Here is a 26,060-nt window from a genome sequence, read left to right on the forward strand (position 1 = left end):
AGAAGTGAAATTGACACTATGAGAAGCAATAACTTGAACAGCCCTTGTCTTGACTGTCAAGGAACAGCTTATAATTTTTTTTCAGAGAAAAGTACATCCTTCTTTGATGGCCCCTTCTTTCCACCAGGATCTCACAGAGATTCTTCCTGTAGATCATTTTTCTGCCACAGTGTCTTGGCTTTCCATGCCTGAAATGCTCTCATGGGGTTTCCAGCCAGATGCGAATGCCTTAAGGGCTGATTGTGATGTTTAGGGCATTTGTCATTCTGACTATGCTGTGTGGCCTGCTTCCCGTGTTGGGACATTCTCTCCTTTTAAATTCTATCTGTTGTTATTACCAGACACTTAGTCTTATTTATGTGATCCCTTTGACACTTAATCCTATCTATATGATCAGTTACACACTTAATATGAACACTTTAACATTAAGATGGAATTAGTACCACCTAGCTTAATGGGAGTTGGAATCCCATGGCAAGTTTTTAGCCTTACAATTAGGGGTAAGTCAGTGGGATTATGTGCAAAACTGTACATCTTCCTCTCTTATTTCTACTCTTATTTTTTTACTGGGATCTATTTTCAATTGGATTTAAACACCTATGAATAATTCTGTGCTAAGTAAAGAGTTTTCAACCAATGGTATTATTTTTTTTTAACTTTTACTAAATAAATATAAATTTTCAAAGTACAACTTTTGGATTATAGCAGCTTCCCCCCCATAACCACCCTCCCACCCGCAACCATCCCATCTCCCACCCCCCTCCCATCCCATTCTTCATCAAGATTCATTTTCAATTATCTTTATATACAGAAGATCAATTTAGTATATACTAAGTAAAGATTTCAACAGTTTGCACCCAAATAGCAACACAAAGTATAAAGTACTTCAAATAGTACAACAGATTAAGGACAGAGATCCTACATGGGGAGCAGGTGCACAGTGACTCCTGTTGTTAATTTAACAATTGACACTCTCATTTATGACGTCAGTAATCACCCGAGGCTCTTGGCATGAGCTGCCAAGGCTATGGAAGCGTCTTGAGTTTGCCAACTCCGATCTTATTTAGACAAGGACATAGTCAAAGTGGAAGTTCTCTCCTCCCTTCAGAGAAAGGTACCTCCTTCTTTGATGGCCTGTTCTTTCCACTGGGATCTTACCCTCAGAGATCTTTCATTTAGGTCATTTTTTTTTGACAGAGTGTCTTGGCTTTCCATGCCTGAAATACTCTCATGGGCTTTTTAGCCAGATCCAAATGCCTTAAGGGCTGATTCTGAGGCCAGAGTGCTGTTTAGGATATCTGCCATTCTATGAGTCTGCTGTGTATTCCACTTCCCATGTGGGATCATTCTCTCCTTTCTAATTCTATCAGTTAGTATTAGCAGACACTAGTCTTGTTTATATGATCCCTTTGACACTTAATCCTATCATTATGATCAATTATGAACTGGAACTGATCACTTTGACTAGTGAGATGGCATTGGTACATGCCACCTTGATGGGATTGAATTGGAATCCCCTGGCACATTTCTAACTCTACCATTAGGGGTAAGTCTGAGTGAGCCTGTGCCGAACTGCACATCTCCTCCCTCTCTTATTCCCACTCATATTTAACAGGGATCATTTTTCAGTTAAATTTAAACACCTAAGAATAATTGTGTGTTAAATAAAGAGTTCAACCAATGGTATTAAGTAGAACAAAACAATACTAAAAGGAATAAAGTAGTAAGTTGTTTCTCGACAGTCAGGACAAGGGCTGATCAAGTCATTGTTTCTCACAGTGTCCATTTAACCTCAACAGGTTTCCTTTTAGGTGCACAGTTAGTTGTCACTGATCAGGGAGAACATATGATATTTGTCCCTTTGGGACTGGCTTATTTCACTCGGCATGATGTTTTCCAGATTCCTCCATTTTGTTGCAAATGACTGGATTTCAATTTTTTTTTCACTGCTGCATAGAAAACCTAAAATAATCATCCAATTATTAGAACAAAGTAGAAAGCATTTTGGTTAAACTGCAAGTTTAATAAATTCACCCACTTTCACAGTAGGTATCAACTGTTACTTGCAGTAACTATCTGTAATCCTACAAAGGCCAATGTTGATTGCCTACCCAACAGTCATATTTTCTTTCATCTCTATTGGGAGTTACACCTTTTGTAGATATCAAATTCCTTTTATCAATTACTGTTTTATTAACAAGCAAGGGATGCAGTTCTGGTCAATGATTTGTGATGGAAATATGCTGTGGGGTCATCGGGAAGGCTTATTGCCTAGAAAAAAAGAAGTACGAAGAGATGGCACTCTGCCAGAACCAGATACAGCTATATGACTGAAGCTGTTATATGAGGAATTCACTATGAGCTTTAGGGTTGTTACTGTACATGCCTACAACAAAGTCCATGGGTTGAGAATGATTGAGCAAAAGAAAATCTGATAACTTTATTAAAACACAAAACAAAAAACCCCTGAATATCCATTGCTAGAATCTTTTACAGTCTTTCTTCATCTTATGTAAAATATTGAATTTTCTTATTTGTAAACTGCTTTTACTTATGAATTATGTTATTGAAGGCTGTAATTTTTCTAGGTGAGAAAAAGAAAAAGCAAACAAAAATTCTTGGGAGCAAAGTCAGATTATCTATTCTCCCTTATCTCCCATCACTGCTCATTGAATTATGGTGTGGTACAACATCCATAAATGTTTATTACATTTATTTTCATATCCATATTTGCTTGAATAATAAAGCATGTCCTCTATGCTGAAGCCAAATAATTACCACAACATTTTTAAGTAAAAATTATGTTGTGAAAGGAACCTGTGGGGCATGAGCGCGGCCAGGCCAGGCCAGGCCAGGCCCGGGGGCTCCGCATGCGCAGCTGCTCCAGGGTGCCCCCGCCCGAGCTGCGCGGAACGAAGCCACGCGGAGCCAAGTAAGATGGCGCCCAGAGGAAGTAAGATGGGCGGAATCCAAAGTTGTTTACCACTAAAACTAAGTGGCTGCGCAACATCAGGGGAGGTAACAAAACTAGTAACAAGTGTATAGACATAGGGCTAGTCCTATAGAAATCCCCCCATAAGGTGATTTTTTTAAGTGATTGGTTGGCCCTTAGCCCTGCCCCAATGACTCTGCAGTTTTGTGTTATAAAAGGTACTATTATGCAAAAGGTAAATGAGTCCTTGCTAGACTTGGCTCCCCACTGCGTCTGATTGTCTCCGGGACCAGGAGGCTGGGGAACGGGCGAGCGGCGCGCTTACCTTTCCTCGGACCCAGTCCATCCTTGTACGGGTGGACTAAGACCCAACAGGAACCTGTAATAACTAGATATTGCTGCTGGCAGAGTTCTACATCAGGACATAACAGTGGCACAGTAACTTATTCAGATGGCTTTCCATTTGCAACGAAGGCCATAGTAAAGAAGAAACTTAAATGTTAATAAATAAGTTCAGGTTCAATTTCACAGGACTCAAATGTGGACTGTAAAAACATCAGCATTTATTCACTATGGATGAGTAAATTTAAAAGTTATATTTTAAAATCTGCCATTCAATGTGATTAAGCAATATGGACTGATAAAATGTTATGGCATTTCAAGTGCCTGTCAAAAACTTGTTAATTAATTGCTATGTTAACTATCAAGTTCTCTATTCATGAAACCTTGAACAAGCCTACATTTTTATCTAGGGAATACTTAATATTTAAGGTATTTTTGACTACTTATTAAAATAAAGGTTTTTTTTTTAACTTTTTTTTTTTGACAGGCAGAGTGGACATTAGAGGGAGACAGAGAGAAAGGTCTTTCTTTTGCCGTTGGTTCACCCTCCAATGGCTGCCGCGGCTGGCGCGCTGCGGCCAGCGCACCGCGCTGTTCCGATGGCAGGAGCCAGGTGCTTCTCCTGGTCTCCCATGGGGTGCAGGGCCCAAGCACTTGGGCCATCCTCCACTGCACTCCCTGGCCACAGCAGAGAGCTGGCCTGGAAGAGGGGCAACCGGGACAGGATCGGTGCCCCAACCGGGACTAGAACCCGGTGTGCCGGCACCGCAAGGCGGAGGATTAGCCTATTAAGCCACGGCGCCGGCCTTTTTTAACTTTTATTTAGCAAATATAAATTTCCAAAGTACAGCTTATGGATTACAATGGCTTCCCCCTCCCCATAACTTCCCTCCCACCCGCAACCCTCCCAACTCCTGCTCCCTCTCCTATTCCATTCACACCAAGATTCATTTTCAATTATCTTTATATATAGATGATCAATTTAGCGTATATTAAGTAAAGATTTCAACAGTTTGCACCCACACAGAACATAAAGTATAAAATACTGTTTGAGTACTAGTTATAGCATTAATTCACAATGTACAGCACATTAAGGACAGAGATCCTACATGAGGAGTAAGTGCACAGTGATTGCAGTTGTTGACTTAACAAATTGACACTCTTGTTTATGGCATCAGTAATCTCCCTAGGCTCTTGTCATGAGTTGCCAAGGCTATGGAAGCCTTTTGAGTTCGCCGACTTTGATCTTATTTAGACAAGGTCATAGTCAAAGTGGAGGTTCACTCCTCCCTTCAGAGAAAGGTACCTCCTTCTTTGATTGCCTGTTCTTTCTACTGGGATCTCACTCACAGAGATCTTTCATTTAGGTTGGTTGGCTTTTTTTTTTTTCCCAGAGTGTCTTGGCTTTCCATGCTTAAAATACTCTCATGGGCTCTTCAGCCAGATCCAAATGCCTTAAGGGCTGATCCTGTCCTAAACAGCACTCTGGCCTAAACATTGTTTTAAAAATAAAATTTTATTTAAAATTTACACTTAAAAACTAAAATAAAAACTTTAAAAGTTAAAAATCTAAAATTTAAAAATTTATGTACGTAACGGAAAGGCAGAGTTACAGAGAGACAGAAAGAGATCTTCCATCTGTTGTTTTACTCCCTAAATGGCCATCCTCTGCTGCTTTTCCCAGTGCATTAGCAGGGAGCTGGGTTGGAAGTGGAGTAGTTAGGATGCAAACATGTGCTCATATGTGACGATGGCTTAAACCACTGCAAAATAGAGCTAGCCTCAAAATAAACATTTTGAGGCAACAATAGGAGAGTGATATGGGCAGGCAGATAGGATTAAATTAGATTCACGAGCTGGAGACCATGCCCCCTCACTGCCCACTGCATGATCTCACACCCCTAAGTGATCCCACCTGTATATGCTTACCTGCCAATCAGACTACGTAACTATTCCCCTTTTGGAAGTGAATAAAAAGCCTGGAGCATGCAGGGCCCACGCTTGCTCTTCTGTACCTCTGAGTATACAGATTTTGGCTGCTCCATGGATGTTTGTCCAAGTGCCATGCATTTTTGCATCATTCCTGCCTACTTGGTTTTTCCTCTCCACGTGGCTCCAGCCTGTGAACGCCTGCATGTGGCCCTTCCTCACCCCCATGCCTCTTGGCGTGGATGGCCTTTGGCTGCCTCTGATGCCTGCTCGGCTGCTCAGCCTGCAAAGCTGCTCTCCTGCCCAGGTGCTCTCTCTCCCTAGTAGCCTCTGGTCTACTCCCTGGAAATGCCTGGTATGCAACCCCTGGTTTAAATTTCTGAACCCCCTTTCTCCCTTTAATAAAGCCCTAACCTTCCTGTGTATTTCTCTCACTCTCTAAATTCTAAACTGTACCATATTGTCTGTTTCATTTACAAAACAGTTGATATTTGGAATTCTTATCTAAATAGGTGAAAAGGACCCTCGAGATATTAATATTAGAATAATTAATAATTTTAAAATAAAAGTAAATGATTTCAAGAGCACTTCAAAAAGTTTATGGAAAGTGTAATTAAAAGATAATTCTCACTTTTCATGAATTGTTGACATATTCTCTTATCCAAGGAAATCATAAGTCAAAGGAGAAAATCACAGTATGTGATGAACTGTATTTTTTAAACAAAGATATTTTAAGTTTTGTGTGAACCCCTACCAAACTCTCAAAAGCCAGTTTAAATACTACATATCCCACTACATAACTTTGCCTGCTTTCCTTATTAAAGTGACTTCTTATCCCTTTGAGTATCATAGTACATTGTTTCTATATGTGTTGTGGCCTTCATGACCTACCTTGCATCAGCTTTTCTAAGCATACTTGTCATTATTACCTCTGTAATACTGTTAAATGCATGAATGTAGTTTAACTACATCTGTACCCCTATAGGATCTATCCAGTATCTTTCATAGAAAAGGTTCAATAAATTATTGAATTGAAGTGAATTATAAGTTTTATTCTTTGGGTCGGTGCTGTGGCACAGTGGGTTAAAGCCCTGGCCTGAAGCCCTGCCATCCCATATGGGCACCAGTTCTAGTCCCAGCTGCTCCTCTTCTGATCCAGCTCTCTGCTATGGCCTGGGAAAGCAGTAGGAGATGACCCAAGTCCTTGGGCCCCTGCACCCACATGGGAGACCCGGAGGAAGCTCCTGGCTTCTGGCTTCAGATGGATTGGTGCAGTTCTGGCCGTTACGGCCATCTGGGGAGTGAACCAGCAGATGGAAGACCTCGCTCTCTGTCTCTACCTCTCTCTGTAACTCTGTCTTTCAAATAAATAAAATAATTCTTTAAAAAAAAATAAGTTTTATTCTTCTAAACCAGGCTTTCTTAGAGACTCTTCTCAAAATTCTAATATTTCTAATAGAAAGGCACTTACCTGTATTTCCATATCAAAGCTAATTTCACGAATACTGTTCATAACAATCAGGCAATTGTGCAGATACTGTTCAGGAGTTTTTGGCTGTGTGTACATATTTACAAAATAGGGCTCAATCTGGAATAGACAACAATAAAACCTTTAAGTAATGGAACCAATTCTATTGCTTTAAAAGTGTTCACTGTAATTTAGCAAAGAATCTTATAAATGTTAACATTTGTAAGAAACAGAATAGCACAACTGAAATGCAGGGGGAAAAAGACAATGCTAGCCACCTATTTAAGAAGTGTCCACTTAAGATTAAAGCATTCAAAAGAATCCATTTACAGAAGATACATTTCAAATTTTAATCACTAAATTCTCCAAAATGAGAGACCAGTATGCATAAAAATACTCTTACCAAAAATGGGCAATAGGTTGCCAACTGTGCTGCAAAAACAAGGCCATCTGAAAGGTCACTGTCAAAATTTATTATCCATCTCTCAGAGGGAATAGTGCCTGTTGAGAAAGAGAGAGAGACTAAATATAGCTGCTAGGTAGGAAGTTAGAAATTAGCCTATGAGTGTGTGAGAGAGGGGCCTGAGAAACTGGCATCTGCAGAAGCCCAGCATCTACACTCCCAGGTGGTCCCAGCCCTTCCCCCATGGGAAAGCTCTCTCCTCTGCACCAAATGGGTGTCCTGGCCTGATAACACTGAGCAATAAAACCTCTACATTCTTCTCCAAGGCAGGCAACCCAAGGGGGAAGACTCCCCTGTCTGATAACAAACTTGGGAAGGAATTTTTCTTATTACTCTCTGTCCTGGAGGAGAAGGGAGTGCAGTAAAGAGATACTCCCTTAAAAACTCAGAATCTAAACAAAGATTTCCTTCTTAGCCCTCTCAGCTCTCTGCTGAGACACCCTCCTTGCCTGCCAGGTGTATTCTCTCCATTTAACCAGGTAACCTCGTTTTCCCCCAATCTGAGTGCCTGGGCACTCACTCTCTGTCCTTTTCATTCTGATGGATGCCCTATCCCCAATAAAACTTTGCTATTTTGCTCTCTGTGTCACACCTGAATTCTTTCTTGTGCAAACCCAAGAATCCCACGACTTTATTTTGACTATTTAACAACAGTCAAAATACGTCTCATGGAAATTTGAGCAATAATGAAATATTTTTCTTCTGCTTAGAAAATAAAAATCATGCTAATTTGGATATAAAATACAATGCAAACCTCAAGAATTTATTGCTAGGAAATATATCTTTAAGGCTGTAGAAGAAATTTGAAGCATTATGCGAAGTATATGGAAACTTTGAAAATTTGACTTTGCTCTCACATAGAGGAAAGAGGGGGAAACCAAGGAAGATGTCTTTTTCGTTTTTTTTTTTTTTTGACAGAGTGGACAGTAGAGGGAGACAGAGAGAAAGGTCTTCCTTTTTGCCGTTGGTTCACCCTCCAATGGCCGCCGCGGCTGGCGCGCTGTGGCCGGCGCACCGCGCTGTTCCAATGGCAGGAGCCAGGTGCTTCTCCTGGTCTCCCATGGGGTGCAGGGCCCAAGAACGTGGGCCATCCTCCACTGCACTCCGTGGCCACAGCAGAGAGCTGGCCTGGAAGAGGGGCAACCGGGACAGGATCGGTGCCCCGACGGGGACTAGAACCCGGTGTGCCAGCGCCGCAAGGCCGAGGATTAGCCTGTTAAGCCCAAGGAAGATGTCTTTTTCACCAGGTCAAAATTTTCCATTCCCCAAATCCCCTACTTCTCCCCAATCAGCAAGAAGTAGCCAGAATGGAGTCCATAGATACAGAATGGAACAATAGACAGGAATTTGTAGCCATAATAAAGGCATCTTCCTTTCCTTTCCCTTCTTATTTTTACATAACAAAAACCAGCTACTGACATTGTGAATTACCTGGGCCTAGTATGGTGAATAGTAACATTTACAGAAGAAGAATTTCAGGAGCCTCCTGAGGGGAGGTGGTTTGGAATGGCAGACTCTTGACCCAGCTAAGGAAGGAGCCTCCACCCCCACCCCACTCATACTGAGCTCCATTGTCAAGAGCCTGCATCTGGTTGGTGCCCTGAACTTGTTGGGCTGAAAGAGCACATTTGGATCAAGAGATCTCTCTTTCCCCAAGATGCTGGATTCTTGAACTAGACTGTTCTTACCAACAACAACAATTTTAAAAAAAAGCAAGAAAGAAAAAAAGAAAAAGAAAAAAGAAATTTCAAGATGCTTCCTTTATTTCTACATGAACTGCTTCGAAAAATACACTACCACTTTGTAATAAAGAAGAAATTTAATTATTTCAGAATTGCTTATTTTGTTGAATAATTTGAGGTCAAATATTTGATCAACAATAATCAACATGCACTGATAAGGACACCCAAAAGGCATTGGATTTCTCGTAGCTCTAGACTTATTCTGACTTCCCTATTTGTTGCAGAGATTCCTTTCAAGTAGACAGGCATACAGGTTAATATCGATTAGGTTTGTAAGCTGGAAGACCACGCCTTTACCACACCCCTGTGTGACCTCATCCCCCTACCTGGCCACACCTGAGTGCCCACCGGCCAATTAGGCTAATAACCACTCCCCTTGGAAGTGGGTTAAAAGCCTAGGACACAGTGTGTCCCGCCCCTTCTCTTCTTCCCTGTCCTCTTGCCAGGAGGGGGCTTGCTGTAGCCCTGCGCCTCCAGGGTGTGTGCCCTAGGCTTCCTGGCCAAGGTGCTCCTCCACGTGGCTGGTTCCTGGTGCTCGGTATGAACCCAGATTTACCTTTCTCTCTCTCTCCTATGCATCTTTCACACTAAATAAAAGCTTAAAATGTACCATGCTGCCTCGTTTATCTGTGCCATTATTTAGAATTCTTCTCTAAATATTAGGCAAGAACCCTCTCAGGCTTATTAATAGTGGGGATTTAGTAATAAGCATATGGTGAAATCATATGGTACCCCAAATTCCGGTAGCATATGTGGCACCCCAGATAGCACTTCTGGGGAACTTTAAGGGGCCACATTTTGGTGCAAATTTTAGGGGGTCATCTCCAATTTCACCTTCACCTGTAGGTTAAGCATGTAGAAGGGATTGGAGATACACTGTTTACTTGCAGGGATGGGAACATCTAGCCCACGGGTTGTCCAGCCCATGGTCTGGTCCTTCCAAGAAAATCATAGGCAGGACTCAAAATTCAATAGATCGACAGCAGGGTAATTTTTAAGTTCATAATTTTGTATGGCCTGCAAATGATGTTTTCTCTGGAACTAGTGATGCCCTGGGTACTTCACAGAAAGTGCTAAATATTTATTCATCTGAGATGCTGCAATATTGACCCTTTCTATAGTATATTATCATAAAATCAGTCTAACAAACCCAGATGACTAGGAATTTTCAACTAAAACATGACAACACTCCACATGATATTTTTCAAAGTATTTTGTACTGATAAAATTTAAGAATAACTTTATGTGTGATTTAAGGGACAATACAATCAATGCAATGATTTGAAATGCACATTGCAGAGCAGGTATTGTGCAGCAGTGAGTTAAGCCACTGCTGAGGTATGGGTTTGAATCCCAGTTGCTCCACTTGCCACCAGATCTAGCTGTTGTGGTCGTTTACGGCATGAATGAGTGGATGGAAGATCTCTGTCTGTCTCCACCCACACCCACCCAGCCCTAGTCTCCTCCTGTCACTCGGCCTTTCAAATGAATAAATCAATAAATATTTTAAAATAAAACACAGCCTAGGGGTAAACATTTGGCGTACTGATTAAGGCACTAATCAGGAAACATGTATCCCACATGGGAGTACCTAGATTCAAATTCCAGCTCCATATCCTGACTCCAACTTATTGCTAATGTGGGTCTTGGGAGGCTTCAGGTGATGGCTCAAGTAGTCAGGTACCTACTATCCATGTGGGAGACCTGGACTGAGTTCCCAGCTTTCAGATTGGAGGACTGGAACAGTGGAGGGAAGTTTCTCTCTCTCTCTTTCTCTCTCTCTCTCAGTATCAAATAATAACAATACCACCAAACTAAGAAGACAGAACTAAAAGGTCTGCCTTTGTTTACAAAATACAAATAGCATACTCTGAACACAACAGTTTTGGAGGTACTTGAAAGAAGGGAGCTGAAATGATGCTAAAGGAACAATGACCATACACACTGTCTGTATAACTAAGTAGTAATTAGAATCCTTTTCAAGAGAAATTTAAGGCTCTTGGGATAGATATTTATAGAGCCTTACTCTGCAAGAGCAGAATCAACAGTACCCATCTGAACATACTGGGGTTGGTCTCTCTCTGGATATAGTAATGATCTACCCTCCTCCCAAAGTTCATGAAACGTTATTGCATATTGTGACTTCCAACCTTTTCTTTGTACTCACATAAGGTTAAATATATTTTCTCATTAAATTTCACCTGATATCATTCAATTATACACAAAGGTTGAGCAGTGTTACCTAAATTTAATACTTTATCCAGTTGACCGTCCCAGAAACAATGTTACAGTGATCTTTCATTTCTACAGTATCTCTACATATTTTAATTATTTATTCTTCAATATAAAGAAACATCTTTCATTATTTTCATTTTACATGTAAACTTATCTTGAAGATGTTAAAAGGACATCCTACTTGTGGATGACAGAATAAATTCTAAAAGTCAGCTGTAGGATCCATGGATTCAGATTGTGATACCATGGCTCCTTCTACATAGACACCCTACAATCTGCAATAATTTATTTAAAGAAAAAATAACGTCTTACCTTTTTTACAATTCTTCCATATAATATGTCTAGCATCCTCATAATTTGTGTTCATCCAACTAAGAAGAACCCTTTCATAAACAGAATATATGTTGCTGGATGTAAAATCAGGATTGACTTTTGGTGTATTTTCCACATGCCTGGGGGGCATATCATTGCTGCAATATGGTACAATTCGGGAAAGAATCAGGACCTAAAATTGGAAAAGATAGAAATATTTATAGACTCTAATGTAGAAATAGTAAATTATAACTTAAGAATAAATTAAAAAAATATGACAAGTAGATAAATAAAAGAAGGTTCCAGTATTTTCTGGTGAAATGTATCCATTGTGGAGTAAAAGAATAGGTAAGATGTGCCTCACTAATATTAATTTCAACACCTCATTTTCTTTTATAGCCTTTAGTCCATAGGACTAAGATGAAGCTTATTATCCAGCTCAAAAAAACTGCAGTTGAAGCTGATTCACTTAGACTATCAATTCATTCAAAACACGAGCATCTGAAAGGCCTTGTTATTTCCTTACCATTTCATGAAACTCAGAAAATAAAACTTTATAATTAAAGGCAGTAAGTTATCGAGTCAGAACTGATTTTAACACTGATACTTACTGGAGAGGACTTACTTTATGATTGATAAATTGTATAAAACTTTATAATTTGACATATTTTTATCCTGTTAAAATTTTGCATATTGAAATTATATCACCATTCAACAGTGTATCTTGATTTAAAAAACAAGTAATGTTAAGATTAAGTGAAAGATTCTGTGTTTCATAGGATACTACAGTACAAACTACTCAAAGCTACACTCTACTAGTTATTTAGTACAGGTTCTGGAAGAGATAAACAGCTAACCATTTGCTATCTCACTACAGATATCTCAGGACTTTGTGAATAAAATGTCAGCACACTGGTGTACATTATACTATACAATACAAGCTGACCTTTGTTTCCTTTCAAAACTTTAATAGACAATTCTCCAATGGCACGGGTGTGGAGACCACAATTTGAGTGACATAGGCCGCAGAGGTACTGTCGATATCCTGCCAATATTCCTTTCGTCATCACCTCCACATTCTGAAGCCTAGTTATTATGAACAGGTAATCCATTCCCTACTGGAGTGATATTTTTATGGCATATGGGAGCATGCTCAGATCACAGAATGCAAACCAGCAGTGTCAGACGACAATGACCCCAGAAGAATCTTCCTACCAAAGACAGTCATAGAATTGGTAGTTGGAGGTGGCATTGTGGCACAGTGTATTAAACCACCGCTTGTGATGCCGACATCCCATATGGGTGCTGGCTCAAGTCCCAGCTGCTTCACTTCTGATCCAGCTCCTGCTAATGCACTTAACAAAGCAGCAGCAGGTGGCCCAGTTCTTGGGCCCCTGTACCCACATGGGAAACCTGGATCATGCTTCTGGCTTCATCCTGGCCCAGCCCCAGCCATTGCAACCATTTGAGGAGTGCACCAGCAGATAGAAAAACTCTTTCTCTCTGTGTATCTCTCTCTCATCACTCTTTCAAATATATAAAATAAATACTAAAAATATGCAAAATACAATATCCCATTACAAGAAAAATCCAAATACATCTTCAGCAAGAAGTGTTACTACTTGTTGCTTAACATCCAAACAACACAAAGAATGTGTTCAAGGAATGCAGTGAGGATAACAGAGGAATGATGTCCTTGTTAGCTGTGTCAGTGAGTTGATGAAATTTGGGTAATTTAGTTTTAATGGTAACACTTAGGAAATTCTTTCTGACCCTCACAAAACGTGGTTTGTGTGTCCTTCATTTTTGTTAAAGGTCTGGGTAAAGAAATGTGAATAATAGTCGATAGAGTGGCCACATGATAGAACAATCTGTAGCTAGCCTACTGTGTCACATCATGGCATTCTGAAGACTCAAACAATGAGAAAATTACTACTAATAGTGTATATTATATATATTGAGAACTCTCCTGCTGTTTTCATATGTGCTTCTATTCCCACACTCACTTTCTTTTTATATTTGGCTTATTGTTTCTGACAACTTTTAAAAATCATATATCATTTTAATCTACTGACATAAAACATAATTTTCACCTTTTCCTTATCCATAAACATTCCTGAATTTTCAAGAGCACTTAGATAATTGTATTTGTTCTGGGGAATCATCTTAAATAGACCTATGGTGACAAAAGTAAAGAATCAATAGCCAATTTTTGATCATTTTTTAGCCTCAAGGATGCCTGACAGTTTAACACTTAGAGTCTCTTTTTAATACTAACTTAAATTTATAGGGGTAAATTAATAGATGACCAAAATTAAGAATCCAAATTAGGATTGTAGACTGAGCCAAGCACTTATACATCATTGTCAAGATGATATATTGAGTAAGAGTGGTTACTCACCACTCTGAGGTTGCTGCATAACTGGAAAATTGAAAGAATTCCAATCTCAAAGGCTTCTCTCAATTAAAGTGGCTCACGCCTCCTAGACTCCATCTCTTGTGACTGTATCTGACTTGAGTGTGGAGGGAGAGGGATACTGGAAGCTATGCTTTCAGTCATAAGCCTCCTCATGGCTATTGCTGTGTATTCCATATTGTTATTTATCTTGTGTACTTTCTTAAGCTAGCATGCTACTATATGAAGTTTATGATATTTTATACTTTTAATTATCAAACAAACCTAAGACCAACCTATTGGTGAAGCAGAGTAGGCCCTATATGATTGATCATGGAAAGATAATATTCCCAAATATATTTTCCATATATTTCACCACTGGCTTGAGAGAAATTAGGAATTAGCAACCAGTCAGCAAAGATCTGAGTGGCCCCATAGTCTTTTTGTGTCCAATGAAGGAAAATTTTATTGAAGGATCTAAAGGACGTCAGCAGCTTCAAATATGGCTGAGTAAAGTGGCTTTTAGAATACTATTTCTAATATGAATTCTTACTGTGTTACAATAAAGATAAAAAGCAGAGCACAGGTAGGAATAAGCTGACCTATCCAAATCTCAAGTTTGTTCAAAAAACTTCATGGAGGTAGGACAGCAAGCATGTAAGTCAAGACCATAGTTCTTGCATATGGAAATACTCTGAGTTACAGTTCTTGACATATCAAAATCTGTAAGTTGACTTTCTTCCACTTAATTCATAAATCAGTGCTTGCACACTTTATGTTAGAGCCTATTTGTTTTTATTTTTCAGACTATTTTTAAAGATTTCTTTTACTTATTTGAACATTAGAGTGACAGAGAAAGAGGGAGAAACACAGAGAAAGAGAACTTTCATCTGCTGGTTCACTCCCCAAATGGCCAGAATGCCCAGGACTGCAAAGAGCATAATCCAGGAGCCAGGAGCTCTATCTGGGTCCCCCACATGCATGGCAGGGGCCCAAGTACTTGGGCCATCTTCTGCTGCTTTCCTAAGCATATTTACAGGGAGGTGGATTGGGACTCCAATTGGCACTCTGATGTGGGATGCAGGCATCACAAGCAGCTACTTATCCCAGTGCACAATTTTAATAAATATTGGTGTCTAACTTTTTAACTCACAAAAATATAAGCAACACTAAAACTAAATACTGTAAGTGGCCATGTTAAAAAGAGCTATGAGGCCGGCGTTGTGGCTCACTTGGCTAATCCTCCACCCGTGGCGCCGGCACACTGGGTTCTAGACCTGGTTGGGGCGCCGGATTCTGTCCCGGTTGCTCCTCTTCCACTCCAGCTCTCTGCTGTGGCCCGGGAAGGCAGTGGAGGATGGCCCAAGTGCTTGGGCCCTGCACCCGTATGGGAGACCAGGAAGAAGCACCTGGCTCCTGGCTTTGGATTGGTGCAGCGCGCCGGCTGTAGCAGCCACTTGGGAGGTGAATCAATGGAAGGAAGACCTTTCTCTCTGTCTCTCTCTCACACTGTCTAACTCTGCCTGTCAAAAAAAAAAAAAAAAAAGCTATGAAAAGCAAGAGAGGTGAGAGTCATATGCTAAGATACTGAAAAAAAATACTAAAAACTAAAAATTAATCCAAATGGTGAACAGCATTTGGAGAGGAAATATGTCTATATTGCTCAATGAGTACTGCAGTCACCACTCTACTGGATACTTAGGTAATACAAATGCAATTGTAAATGATACCCCTATAGATTTGGCATCTTGCCTTCCTTTAGGGAAAAAAATTCCAATTTTGTTCTGTTATGAGAGATTTTGGATTAGTTTTATGAAAATACGCTTAATCAGAAATACCACTACTCTTTGTTTGAAAAAATCAAAAGATTTGATAGAATAACACCACAATTATAAGAAGTTATGAGAGACAATACACTGGGAATGAACGAAGAAATATATTTGTTAAACTTCATCATATTTATTTCTGATCTTCTTTTCCTTTTCTAGACTCTTCAGTGAAACCATGACATACATTTCCTTTAGACCATATAGAATCTACCTTTATGTTCACATGGGAGTCCTTTTTGTATTTACATTTTGAACAGCTCCAGAGTTTGAGTCTTTCCGTTATTCTTTTTTACCTCTCTAATGCTTCAATGATCCATTATTTAACTGTTGATAGTTTTTGTGACTTGGGAACATAATGCATGAAAATAACTATGATTAAACATACAAATTTGTGGCCGGTGCTGTGGCATAGTGGGTGAAACTGCTGCCTGCAGTGCCGGCATCCCATACGGGCGCCGGTTTGACTCCTGGCTGCTCTGCTTCCTATCCAGCTCTCTGCTGTGGCCTGGGAAAGCAGTGGAGGATGGCCCAGGTCCTTGGGCCCCTGTGCCCCTGTGGGAGACCTAGGGGAGGCTCCTGGCTCTTGGCTTTGGATCAGCACAGCTCCGGCCATTGCAGTCAATTGGGGAGTGAACCAGCGGATGGAAGACCTCTCTCTCTGCCTCTCCTTGTCTCTCTGCGTAACTCTTTCAAATAAATAAATAAATCTTAAAAAAATACAAATTTAACAAGCAGAAATAACCACATGACACAAAGTGAAATTAAGTGAAAAAAGCTATATCCTGTCATCTAACTATTAGCCAAGAAGAATGGAGAAAATCATTCCTGGAGGGTACACATGAGTTCTAGGCTAGGAATGCTACAGTTACAACTTAAAGAGACTTATGCAAAGATTACAACTTTCTATTTCTTGCTTGGCTTGGGAAATGCATCTAAACGACACTGTTTTCTTTCTTAAGTGTAATTGCCTATCCAATTCTGATTTACTATATTGCCTAGAGCCACCTGTGATTTGGATACACTCCAAACTATATAAAATACAGCTCTGCAACTGATCTAACTGGACAGTCTTAGCTATTCCTCTGGTTTTATCATTAAATCAGTGAAGAAGCCCAAACATATGTTGTCACCCAGCTGTCTCTCCTAATGCGTTTATCATCCTGGCAAGGGTGCAGGGTACCTTAAACACAACAGGAAAAAAAGTTAATCTATCATGACTTCTTGCATTGTCCCATGTTCTGCTCCCCCAGCATAAATCCTGTTCTTTACCTGTGTCTTATATTTCAGTAATGGGGATCAAATAAAATACAAAAAGTACATATTCTTTAGTCTGGCTTATGCAGTGACAAGTATTCTTTCCTTGACCAAACTGTAGTCAGGCTCCTAAAATTTCTCCTAGTCCCTGTATGCACTCGCTTGTAAAATCCAGTTTTAATTACAACTCTAAGTCAATTCATCAAGTACCCGCCACCACTAATATCTGATCACCTTTTATATTTATATGGGTGATGCCTTATCATCCGGATCCTGGATTGTTTTTAGCAAGAATTTTTAACCAGAATTCCCCTTATTGCTGGAATCTCCGCTTAGTGATTTTCTATCCATTAACCCCAACCCTGCTCCTTGTCTAGGAATTTCCATTTGCCCATGCTGTATTTGGATTTGAGCCCAATCTCTCTCTCCTACTGCGAAATCCTATTACTGTGATTGTCCTGAATAAAGTTTGTCTTACCATGCTTTAACAAGTATTACTGAACAAATTTTCTTTAACAAATATGAGCCATCATCTAATTTCTTCCATCATTCCCTATTTCCAGTTACAGTATATTTGTTCATCAGAATATACTATGTTTTATCTCATCTTTAGACTTTTCCATACTGAATGTTCTTTGTCTTGAAAAGTTTTGCTACCATACTCTCCAGTAAAATCCACTTACCACCTCTTAACACATAAATTTTACTCTCTCTCTCCAACTTATGTCCTGCCCTACCCTATCTAGTAAATTTGTTATCATTAATGAGGGTTCAGTATAAATTGCTATTATTTCTAGAAGCCTTTTTCAAGAATCTGAACAGTCTATATTCCTTTCTATATGCACTTATTTTTAATTTTTGGGCTTACTTTGCCATAGTATTTACTTCCTCATTTTGAGGGTGTGAAGGCATAATTTTTGGCTGTTTGTCTACCCATAAATGCAATTCAACATGAAGTAAATTGCAGGGTCTCATCAAAACCTGGTCTCACCTTTGGTTATATGAATCCTAGTGACTATCATTCCAGAATAACTTTCTAGCAAGAGTCTAATGTGTATTAGAGGTAGAGACCATGATTTTCAAAGGTATTTTTTTTCATTTTTCTTTTTAATGTTGTAATATCCCTGTAATTATCCATTGTAGAAACTATTTCTCAACTTTCCTTGCTACCAGGTGTGACAAAGTGACTAAATTCTGCCAATGGAGTGTGAGATGATAATGATACATTTTCCAAGATACATCCTTAAAAGCTATATTCTTGCTCTCTACTACTCTTTCACCTGCTCGTATTTGTTCTAGGAAATGGAACTCACAGATGAAAGCCTAAAACTGAGGATGGAAGAGATATGCTACTATCTGAACCACTCCTCAACAGTTCCATGAGAAATTGTAAAAAATTCCCTTTTAAGCTACTGTGTTTTTAAATCTTTTATAGCAGCATTGTATATACACTAATACACTATTCATGTGAGCTATACAAAATAACACAGGAAACAAGAGTGGAAATGTTCACATGGACATTGTAGTACAGTGGGTTATGCTGCCACTTGAGTGAACTGCATCTCGTATCAGAGTGCTGGATCAAGTCTGAGCTATTTTGCTTCTAATCCAGCTTCTTGCTCAAGCATCCTGAGAAGGCATAGATGATGGGTCAAGTGTTTTCATTCCTGCTTACCAGAAGGGAGACACAAATGGGGCTCTTGGCTCCTGGTTTTGGCCTGGCCTAGCTATGGATATTATAGACATCTGGGGAATGAACCAATAGATAGAAAAATCTCTATATATCTTTTTCCTCTCTTTCTGTCATTTTGACTGTCAAATATAATTTCTTTACAAAAAGAGTAGCAATATTACCTTGTATATTTGAAGAAATACATCTGTCCATGCACGTTTACTACATTCTTCAAACTTACTCATGTCTATAATAACAGGACACTCTTCAGGTGTACAGGGATTTGTGGGCATGGTATTAGTAGTCGAGGACTTTAAGAAACAAAATATTACAAAAATAACTAAAATGCAAGGCAAATATAAGTCCAAAATTTTGATTGCTTAGCATAGGAGGCTCTTTTTTCCATTGCCCTCTCCCCCCCAAAAGTCCACATTTCTTTTTTCATACATTCACCAAGAGTTATTATAACCCATATGCCAATGATAGAAACTACCAACATAAGTAACTTTCTGGAGCACAAGTCCCTTATTTGTGTCATAGAATTATTCACTGAGTACATCTACATATCAGCTCATTCTGTAGTAGAGCTGGCTGGGTGACTTGAAAAGGTCATATGAAACCTGAGTCCAGGGAGAGTCCCAGCTTTTGCATTAGGCCACAGAAACTCAGCATAGTGCCACAGAACAGGCACCTGGCTTTCTACTCAAGTGATAGGGTGATTGCTGTGTCAGCACCACAAAACTATTGCCTAAAAGCCATCAGGCTCTTTAAAAACAATTCTTCTCCATAGATTTCCTCAAAACGCAGTGTATATTATGAGAAATTTATGTATTTATGCCTTAGTTTTTCTCTATTCCCCTCTAAAACTGAGGAAGAAAAGTGGCAAGTAATGGCAAAATTTAATCAGTATTTTCTTTGGAACACATATATATTTTAAAAATTTATGATAAGAATAAAAATTACCAAAGCTCACATCATTCTTCAATTGTAGATCTCCTCCAAAGAAGGAAATGCTTACATATTTTAGAAAGCTATGCAATAATTTTTGCATAAGAACTCCAAAGGAGGGGGGCGGAGCCAAGATGGCGGATAGTGAGGACATGCGCCTTAGTTTGGGAAAATAAAGTTTCATAAAAGTGGAATTACTGTAGCCTCAGGAAAAGACTCAAGAAAAAAACTGCAGAGGAAACGCTTCCGGATCTAGTGGATGTGAAACAGAGGACTTACAGGGAGCCCACCGCGTGGAAAACCAACTGAGACGAGCCGAGCGGCGGGAGACGAGCCAGAGAAGAAAAAGAAGAAGACCTAAATGAAAGATCTCTGTGAGTGAGATCCCAGTGGAAAGAACGGGGCCATCAAAGAAGGAGGTACCTTTCTCTGAAGGGAGGAGAGAACTTCCACTTTGACTGAGACCCTATCGGAATAAGATCAAAGTCAGCGAACCCTAAAGGCTTCCATAGCCCTGGCAACTCATGACTAGAGCCTAGGGAGATTACTGACGCCATGAACAGGAGTGTCAAATTGTTAAGTCAGCAACAGGAGTCACTGTGTACTTACATCCCATGTGGGATCTGTCCTTAATGTGTTGTCTAATGTGCAGTGATGCTATAACTAGTACTGAAACAGTATTTTTACACTTTGTGTTTCTGCGTGGGTACAAACTGATGAGATCTTTACTAATTATATACTGAATCGATCTTCTGTATATAAAGATAATTGGAAATGAAAAAAAAATTGGTGTTAAATTGGAAACGGCATAGAAAATTAATTAATTTTTAAAAAATATTATGTAGGATCTCTGCCTTTAATGTGCTGTACACTCTTATTTAATGCTATAACTAGTATTCTGTCGGGGCCAGTGGCCCTGGCCCGACATGAGATGCAGCAGGCTGAGGCTATCCCTTATCTAATCCTGTTTCCAAGACTTTTCATCCCACATTCCTGCAGGCAGGATGTGACTTCTGATGAAGGTTTATGATGTTCTTTGCACTATCTGCAGAGCTTGTACCCTGATCATTGCTACTTTGTAAACTTGCTCTATTCCTGTGCTATGCATGATTGCACACAATGAATGTTATCTGTATGGGGTCTGGGGTATATAACCTTGTCTTTCTGTGTGCTCGGGGCTGGAGACTGAAGGGTTTCCTTAGGGAGACTGCCTCTAGTCCCTCATCGCCGGGCCCCCTACTTTGGCTTGGAACGCGGTGAGGCAATAAACGTGGTGATGAATTGACTGAGTGCTGCGTGTCTCCATGTGGTTTGTCGGGTGGCCTCCGACAGTATTCCAACAGTATTTTTTTTTTCACTTTGTGTTGCTATATGGGGGCAAACTGTTGAAATCATTACCTAATATATACTAAACTGATCTTCTGTATATAAAGAGAATAGAAAATGAATCATGATGTGATTGGAAGGGGAGAGGGAGCGGGAAAGGGGAGGGTTGTGGGTGGGAGGGAAGTTTTGGGAGGGGGAAGCCATTGTAACCCATAAGCTGTACTTTGGAAATTTATATTCATTAAATAAAAGTTTAATAAAAAAAAAAGAACTCCAAAGGAATTTTTAAACAAATGCACAAAAGCACAGGGAAAAATCAAGCAATCAAAAATGGAATCTTTAGGCCGGCACTGTGGCTCACTTGGTTAATCCTCCACCTGTGGCACCAGCATCCCATATGGGCGCCAGGTTCTACTCCCGGTTGCTCTTCTTCCAGTCCAGCTCTCTGCTGTGGCCTGGGAAGGCAGTGGAGGATGGCCCAAGTGCTTGGGCCCTGCACCTGCATGGGAGACCAGGAGGAAGCACCTGGCTCCCAGTTTCGGATCAGTGCAGCGCGCCGGCCGCAATACGCCAGCCATAGTGGCCATTTGGGGGGTGAACTAGTGGAAAAGGAAGACCTTTCTCTCTGTCTCTGTCTCTCACTGTCTATAACTCTACCTGTCAAATAAATTTAAAAATGAAAATGAAAATTAAAAAAATAAAATGGAATCTTCTCACAGTAGAGTGAGTATAGATAATGGCAACAATACCTATATTTCTCTTTAAAGAAACAAATTGAAAGCTAAGATTTTCAATGTTTTCATTATAAAAATACCTAATGTTTGAAGAGATAAATATGCTTACCCTGATTGGATATTAAACAATGTATATACGTGTAAACATCACATAGTATACAATAGACATATACACTTTTTATATCTGATATTTTAAAAAAAAACAATAAAATTTAGCATTCTAACAAACATCGAACATTAAAAATGAATTAACTGTGTAGACTGCTTCATGAATTATATTATCTTACTTTTATTTTAATCCATCTCTTATAATCTTCTGGTTCAAGCAGAAATTCTGGCAGTATATGAGAAATACATCCTCCTTGGTCTCTAAAATTAAAAGAGAAAAAACTAAATTATGATAGCATACTACTCATTTACATTGATCTTCAATTAAGCTATCTTATTGAAGGGCTGGCATTGTGGCATAGTGGGTAAAGCTGCTGCCTGAGACATTGGCATCCCATATGGACACCATATGGCTGCTCTATTTTTGATCCAGCTCCCTACTAATGGTCTGGGAAAAGCAGCAAAAGATGGCCCAAGTACTCAGGCCCCTGCCACCCACCTGGGAGACCTCGATGAGACTGCTGGCTCATGATTTCAGTCTGGCTCAACCCTGGCCATTGTAGCCATTTGGGCAGTGAACCAGCAGATGGAAGATCTCTCCCTCTCTCTCTGTAACTGACTTTCAGATAGATAAATAAATCTTAAAAAATTATCTTGGTAAGGTTATATTTATTGAGTGTTAATTTACAAAGTTGATTTATATAATTAGTTTGTAGAACTCTTAATAATGAAATTTGAATATACTATTATTTAGAGAATGGAAATAATGAGAAAAAAATTTAGTGAGTGCCTTTGATCATCCTTAACTATCTTTATATGCAAATAGAATATAGATAACTAATATGATGTGGTCTTGTAGTCAATGCAGTAACCATTATATTGTTATTATAATATTATAAAATTTTTAGGGCCACGGTTGTGGTGCAGGGAGTTAAGCCACTGCCTGCAACACTGGGAGCCCATATGAGCATCAGTTCAAATTCTGGCTCCTCCACTCCCAATCCAGCTCCCTTCTAATGTACTTGGGAAAGTAGCAGAGGATGGTCCCAAGTACTTGCGTCCCTGTAACCCATGTGGGAGACCCAGGTAGAACTTCTGGCTTCTGGTTTCAGCGTGGTCCTAGCTGTTGCAACCATTGTGGGGAATGAACCATTGGATGGAAGATCTTTGTCTCTGTCTCTCCCTTTCTCACTATAATTCTGCCTTTCAAATACATAAATAAGTCTTTAAAAATTATAAAATTTCAAAAAGTATACAAAAGTTTGAATATAATAAAATATCCAATAGATCTACTCATCCAATATTTATTGAATGTCATCACATATGCTTGAATATGCACATTCACAAATATAAAGTAATTTATCACTTACATTTTTGAAAGAGTATATCTAAAAGTTGTGAACTCTGTTAAATGTGATAGTATATCAGAAGTAGAACATATGTATTTATATTGCTCAATGCATTTTAAAAATCATTCACATGGCAGACAGAAAGAAAATGAGAGAGAAATCTGCCACCTGCTGTTCATTTGTTCACTTGTCAAATTGCCTGTAACAGCCAGGGCTTTACAAGTTGGCAGAGAGAGATCGATCATTTGTTGATTTACTCTCCAAATACACACAACAGCTGGGCTTGGGCCAAGCCTAAACCAGGAGTCTGGAACCCAATCTGGATCTCTGATGTGGGTGGCAAACTCAACTACTTGATTCATAACCTTCCTCCCAGAGTATGCTTCAACAGGAAGCTGGTTCCGAAGCAGAGTAGTTGAAACTCGAACCAGGGATTTGAATATAACATGTGGGCTTTCCAGGTAGGGACTTAACCTTTATGCCAAATGCTCATTCCTATGTTTGCATTTTAAAGGCTGATGCTGTTGTCAAGATTTGTTTTTTTCCACACTGAATCTATCTCAAGGCCTAACTTCATCACTCCATGGGATAGCATTGCCATTTATGTCTTTCAATGGATTTTGTCAGCTGCATAGCTTTAGAACATTGACTTTAAGAATTGAGCTGGTTAACACTTTTGCATACTATATTTCTTATTTGAATATTTTTTCCAAATTTACACTGTCAAAACAGAATTAGATGGAATGAGTTATTAAATCCTAAACCTCCAAAAATTATTTTTAAAATATTCCAACTGGATCTCTAAACATTTTTCTCAGTTATTACACAAACTAGATATTTCACTTGTACAAAATCCTCACTCAGTGTATTATCAAGCTTAAGTAGGGAGCTAATAACATTTATGACTATTTTAAATTTTAATACATTTATTTCTGTGATAAAATATGCACATATATTGAATTAATGACCCAATTTTATTAACCATACTTCTACTTTCTAAATGTTAGGTAATTTTATCACGGTGAACATATCCTTACATTCATGTATTTGTTGATAAAGAGAAAGTAAATCTGAATGGCTTGATTTTAATGCAAAAATCATTCTTCCATACCTGCATCTTCACACCATAAAATGCCAAAACAGAAATGACCCATGTTAATGTCAACACTACTGGGAGCTGTGCCAACTAGAATGACAGAAAAATCACACAATGTCTACAAGCACCATAAGGTTTAATGGTGCTATCACAAATTTGTTTGATTTCAGTAATATATATACAATAAATATGTACTTAATTATTCAAACCTCCTTTCACTCACAGTTAAAATTCTATTAGATTTTAAGAGCACAACTAACTTTCTCAAATAAATGTATTCACACTTTTGCCTTACTAAACTGGAGAGTGTGGCTTATTAAGTCAATCATTAAAGACCACAGCAGAATGTGATAAAATTATAAAAATATATATACTCTTTATATTTCAAACATAATAATTTATTACCGCTATGCTCTAACCAACTGAGTTAACTGGCCAGCTACTCAAACATAATAATTTAAATAAAGTTCTCACTCCATCTAATACATATAGGAGCACAGCTGATAAATACTGATTCTCTGACTTTTTTTATATCAACAAGACATTCATTTCTAATAGAAGAACAAATTTTCAAAGATTCATTATAATGACAGTGGTATCACAAGAATTAGTTTTTCAATATGTCACTAATGATTACCATATTGGGGTAACTTAAGGAAATAGCATACTGAAGCATAAATCATAATTCATTGTATTTAAATTAACAACAATAATCTACTATATGCCATGAAATGTGCATTATATTATTTGTAATGTTTTTATCAGCCAGGTAAATTTGGGAAGTATACTCAGTTTTCCAGATATTGAACTTGGAGCTAACTAACTTGTACAAGGTCATAGAAATACAAAAGAGCTGGGACATACAGTTACTTGATTCAAAAGTCATACTCTTTTACTGCAGCCCAGTGTACCCATCTAGAATAGCTTCCTAGATTGCTGTTTTTAAATAGTTTTATTCTTAGATGCAACTCCATTAAGTTCCCATGGTGGTAATGCACAAGAAAGAAGAGTGGGGAGTTTTTAAGGAAAAAAGAAATGAAAAACACAGTGTGATTAAATTTACTTATAAAGGTATGTGAGTTGCTTTTTATGTATGCATTTAATTTCAGTAGAAATTTTAAAATATACAACTCAAAATAAGAGTTTTATATTCTTGTGATGTATATAGTTACAATGTAGGGAACAAGATGTTTATATTCTGCTTCTGTTGTAGTTTTACACTATGCAAATTGTAAATAAATAAAAGTTCTTTTAAATTAAAATTACACCACAATAGTGATTATTGTTTACAAATAGTGAAATTACATCAAAAAGTATCAGAGACCATAACAGGATATCACAGGCTGAGTAGCTTAAACAAATTTATTTCCTTGCAGATTACTACCTTCACACTGTGTTAGCATACAACATTTTCTCTGTACTCACAGAAAGAGAAATGGTGTGTGTGTGTGTGTGTGTGTGTGTGGGAGAGAGAGAGAGAGAGAGAGAGAGAGAGAGAGAGAGAGAGAATCTTCTACCCATTGGTTGAATCCTCAAATGACTGCGACAGCTGGGGCAGGGAAATGCCAAAGCCAGGAGCCCAGAAATCCATCTGGGTCTCCCACGTGGGTGGCAGGGACCCAAGGACTTGGGCCATCTTCTGCTGTTCTCCCAGGTGCATTAGCAGGGAGATGGATCGGAATCAGAGCAGGCAGGACTCAACCAGTACCACAATATGGGATATCAGTGTCACAGCTGCTAGCTTAACCCACTTTGCCACAACTTGGGTCTCTCTTCCTCTTCTTATAAAGACACCAGCTATATCATATTAGAATCCCATACTTATGATCTCATTTAACCTGCATAGTCTCTGTAAAGGCTTTATCTCCAAATATAGTCAATTTGGGGTAAGGGTATCAGTATACAAATTTGGATTGGTGCACAATT

The 26,060-nt window shown here is 38.9% G+C and overlaps 1 protein-coding gene across 1 annotated transcript in view; it reads right to left on the reverse strand.

Moving 5' to 3' along the window:
• CFAP47 (cilia and flagella associated protein 47) overlaps positions 1 to 26,060 on the reverse strand; it is a 380,737-nt gene that overhangs the window by 228,245 nt on the left and 126,432 nt on the right. The window contains exons 31-35 of the mRNA XM_062183128.1: positions 21,869 to 21,950; positions 18,756 to 18,884; positions 11,424 to 11,616; positions 7,075 to 7,172; positions 6,675 to 6,791 (exon numbers count right to left, since the gene is read on the reverse strand). Coding sequence (XP_062039112.1) covers positions 6,675 to 6,791; positions 7,075 to 7,172; positions 11,424 to 11,616; positions 18,756 to 18,884; positions 21,869 to 21,950 — 619 coding nt within the window. The remainder of the gene's footprint in view (positions 1 to 6,674; positions 6,792 to 7,074; positions 7,173 to 11,423; positions 11,617 to 18,755; positions 18,885 to 21,868; positions 21,951 to 26,060) is intronic.

Source organism: Lepus europaeus, chromosome X, assembly GCF_033115175.1.
Source record: "Lepus europaeus isolate LE1 chromosome X, mLepTim1.pri, whole genome shotgun sequence".
In the NCBI taxonomy this organism is placed as follows: Eukaryota; Metazoa; Chordata; class Mammalia; order Lagomorpha; family Leporidae; genus Lepus; species Lepus europaeus.